Source organism: Argentina silus (genome assembly GCF_951799395.1).
Source record: "Argentina silus genome assembly, chromosome: 12".
NCBI lineage: Eukaryota > Metazoa > Chordata > Actinopteri > Argentiniformes > Argentinidae > Argentina > Argentina silus.
The window spans coordinates 6,368,156-6,372,514 of record NC_139666.1 but is presented as its reverse complement, the minus strand read 5'-3'; the positions used below and the strand labels follow the sequence as shown (position 1 = coordinate 6,372,514).

The following is a 4,359-nucleotide window of genomic DNA, read 5'->3' as shown; positions in this document are numbered from 1 at the left end:
CAGGACATTCACCTCCGCCCATGCCCTCGCCATAGAAATACGACCAACTAGACCCGCCAATCCCGCCGGAAGTTTTTCCCTACTTATGCGGAAATCGTATATGAATAATGTGTTACATTGTTGCATGCAATACAGTGGAAGGCTAAATGACGATGAGACGGGGGTTACTGTGGGTCAAACCATCTGGGTTCAGGCGGACCACTGACAAGTCCTGCACAGAGAACATTTCTCAGACAACTGAAACCATCATATTATGATTATTATGATTACTTCATGGTTGTTATTATTGTCAAATTATTATTACATTTTTGATAGGCATATGGCAGTTTTATATGGGTGGAGTGCAGTCAATCAAACTACTAAAACTGGTTTAGCTACTCATCAGAGGATTATGGTTGAGCAGTAGTTACATGTGAGTCAGTGGAGGCTGGTGGAGGTAGAAATCGGAGGATGGGCTCATTGTAATGCATGGAACGGAATCAGCAATGGTTTTGAAAGAGGGAGGGAGGGAGATGTGAATATACAGAGGGAGGAGTAGTTTTATTATGGAAAATAATGCATATAAATCCATGTCTATGATAATGACTAAGGATACTGTAGTCCAGAGACTCGTTGTAATGCATGGGATGGAATGAGGAACGGTATAGTTTGATACCATTCCTCATTCCATTCCAGCCATTACAATGAGCCTGTCCTCCAATTTCTACCTCCACCAGCCTTCCACCAGCCAGTTTACCCCCCCCCCCCCCCCAACTCCTCCAACACTCCATAGTTTATCTGGTAGGCCTATGTTAATGAACTACATGACGACTTGGAACACAGTACTGTCATATCCATAAGCAGGTCTCTCCATGACAGATAAGGATCACTATGGGCCGCTGGATGCCTGCCATGGTGGGTTGTTTGCATAGTAGTGAATGCCTCTAGCAAAATTATGAGCCTCCACCCTATTGTGCTATGCATGTTGGAGTTTCATTGCAAAATAGTGTGTTCTCAGTAAATTTGAATTATCCCAGTACTGATTGAGGACGTCTTTGATGTAAAATGTGATTGCCTTTCTAACAAATCTGAGAACACACACACACACACACACACACACACACACACACACACACACACACACACACACACACACACACACACACACACACACACACACACACAGAAGTGAAATATGGCCTGTTTTACCCTACTGCCTATTTTATAGCCTGTTGATGGATTTGTGATTGGATTTCCCTCATGATGATGTTATTATGTACATTATAATATAGGCTATACACAAGATTTTATAATAACATAATTAGTTGTCTTGATGGCGGTAGTCTGACATTACGGAATAACAGTTCAAGGGCTAGACCTTTCACTTTAGCTTAGTGACATTAGCTTACTGAATAGCCTATATGGATCTGTTTCACGTCGTCAATTTAGATGTGTCATACGATAAGTGACATTCTGCACCAGTCTCGTCCGCCGCATGCACTTCGTACCAGTCTTCTGCCTTCTTGAGATTTTCTTTCTCCCTTTCCTTGCATTCCAATCCTCAATGCAAGCATGCGCAGACAAGTGTTATGGCCCTGTCCATATTTGGATATGGTAATGAGGAGCTTCAAACAGCCTATCAGTGACCGAGTGTGTTTCCACGTGACGCTGAAAGACCGCTTGGGAGGCGGTGTCAAGTGTGGAGCTGAGGCAAAACCAGTGGACAAGACAGAAAGCTCTCAGTGTGGGGAGAAACAGGGATGAACTGTCAAAGGGAAGTTAGTTTCTATGAAACTTAGAAATATTAGTCAAATAACAACAAAAACCATCAAAATCCCTCGTCAACTAATAGCCTGCCCCTTGGGTTTGAGGTTTATTTCAGTTTATTGAGGAAGGGAATCTACACTCACTCTTCTTGATACTTTTTTAGAATGTGTGAGACAGTTAGCTAGCTAGCTAGCTGAGGCGGCAGGAGGAGAACAAAAGATTTTTTTTTTCAGTTTTGGCCGGTTGCACTGACACTAAGTCCATGCAGAACCCGTCATCACCAACACAATGCCCGTTTTACTTTTTCTGATAGACACGTCCGCTTCAATGAACCAGCGCACCCATCTGGGCACTACCTATCTGGACATAGCAAAAGGCGCTGTTGAGACATTCATGAAGGTACTGTAACCTCGGGACGAACCGCCCTGGAAGACCCCATGCGGGATCGCGGTTTCGATCGTCATGTATTGACGTTGCTGACCCTGTCAAAATAACCGCTCGATAACCGTAAATTGTTCTTTATTCTCTCCGCAGCTCAGAGGCAGGGATCCGGCGAGCCGCGGGGACCGGTACATGCTGATAAATTTCGAGGACGTTCCTCTCGGAATCAAGGTAGAGTTTATTTTCGGTCATGTCCCGGTTTACATTACGCAGCTAGCCGGATCGTCGTTACTTCGCTCCCACGCTCTGATCATCATATCAATTGTGTGAAAAATCCTCACAAGGAGCTTTCATACCCCCTTTAAAACATGGCCGACATTTTGTTACAATGTGAACAGCAAGGCACTCTGGGTGATATCTATACAAATAGATAGCGAGGTAGTGTCAACTTGGGAGCGAGCGAGGGAGAGAGAGAACGAGAGAGAGAGAGAGAGAGAGAGAGAGAGAGAGGGGGGGGGGGGGGGGCAGGGCAGGCAAGATTACGAGAAGAGAACTGTCACTTTGTCACCTCTCACCATTGATTTACCTATCTGCTCTGATGGACAGTTGGTCAGGCCTCTATCTGATATAGTACTAAGGGATAGGATGTCTGTCTGTCTTGTCAATATGACGAAGGCAGACAGACAAGACAATGACCTACTTGGATATGTTTATCTAGTCAGTAATCTGTATTGTAAAAAAAGTCTGAAGTTTGACCTAACCTTTGGCATCTAGCAATATTGTGTCTGTCAAAACATGTGAAATCTAATCTTGTTGTTGTTGATGATATCAAACTTGTTGTTGTTGTTGTTGTTGTTGTCGTCTCTCCCCGTGTCAAAAGGCCGGATGGAAAGAGAGCCATGCCACATTCATGACAGAACTGCGGAACCTTCAAGCGGCGGGACTCACTACTATTGGCCAGTCTTTGAGGAGCGCTTTTGATTTGCTCAATCTCAATAGATTAGTGACTGGAATAGACAACTATGGACAGGTATGTTGTATTGAAGAGAGAGAGAAGAGAGAATAAGTTCAACTTTATTTACAAGCCCCCCGCCCCCCCCCCCCCCCCCAGTTTTTTTAGCCCCCCCCCGCCCCATGCCCCCCCACCCCCCCCATCTCACAGTCTTCCAAGCATCAAACACCTGCACATCGTCCCCACACATTCCCCATGGGGGACAGTGTTGACATGAACGGTGACGGGCAAGGAAAGACAGCAGCATTTTTTTTTTTTTTTTTTTTTTTTTTTTGACCTAATCAATAACTAGCGTTGACTTACTGACTTTTTTGTTCTCGGTGGTAAGGCATTTCATCCAAGAGTAACAAAACATATCACAATAACATTTCTCTAAATTTCATACAATTGCTTATGTCAGGAGAGGCTGGTGGGAGCTAGAAATCGGAGGACGGGGGTCATTGTAATGCATGGAATGGTATCACATGTTTGATACAATTCCTCATTCCAGTCCATGAATTACAATGAGCCTGTCCTCCGATTTCTACCTCCACCAGCCTCCCCTGCATACTATGCTTATGTAAGATACCCTTATAGGGAAGTTAGGAGGTTTGTAAGCATGTGACTGAGTTGAAGGATTATAACATCTGATTCAGGAGGATATAGGAAAATAGAACAGAGTTGGGGGGAGGGGCCCCATCTCAAAACACTCTCCTCGCTTCCTCACGTCCTCTCTCATTGCCTCCTTCTCTAAGCTCATTGGTGGAGCGGATCTGAGGACATTCTCCGTTGTGTTTTGAGAAGGAGGCGAGGAAAGAGGATGTAAGGAATCGAGGAAAGATTTGTGGGTTCGGCCCCCGGCTAGTGGTCCTCCTGTGGTTTGTGTACAGCAGGGGGCGCTAAGCACTGAACCCTGCAAGTAGAAACCTAGAAATAGAGCTGACAAAGCTGTTCTGGTAGTCTCTCAGGGAATCCCAACTCGAACACACACGTGACTCAAGTCATCGCGCACGTTTCCACATTGACATCAATGAAAGATTTGCGCAAATGTCGGGCTTACGCTCACGGGTCAGAATGCCACCCTTAGTAAGGGTTATTACTGACAGAGATGAGAGAGATCGCCCACCTCCTGAGGTGTGTACTCTGTGCTGGGTGGGACTCTTACTTGTTTGGGACTACATTTCCCACGTCTACAGTGGCCTCCACTCACTCTCTTCTCTACCTGAGGTATGCATAGTTAG

The 4,359-nt window shown here is 45.2% G+C and overlaps 1 protein-coding gene across 1 annotated transcript in view; it reads left to right on the top strand.

Moving 5' to 3' along the window:
• Positions 1-1,734: 1,734 nt before the first annotated feature.
• Positions 1,735-4,359, top strand: part of ints6 (integrator complex subunit 6) — a 17,044-nt gene continuing 14,419 nt past the window's right edge. The window contains exons 1-3 of the mRNA XM_083682088.1: positions 1,735-2,145; positions 2,281-2,358; positions 3,008-3,157. Coding sequence (XP_083538214.1) covers positions 2,035-2,145; positions 2,281-2,358; positions 3,008-3,157 — 339 coding nt within the window. The 5' untranslated portion in view covers positions 1,735-2,034. The remainder of the gene's footprint in view (positions 2,146-2,280; positions 2,359-3,007; positions 3,158-4,359) is intronic.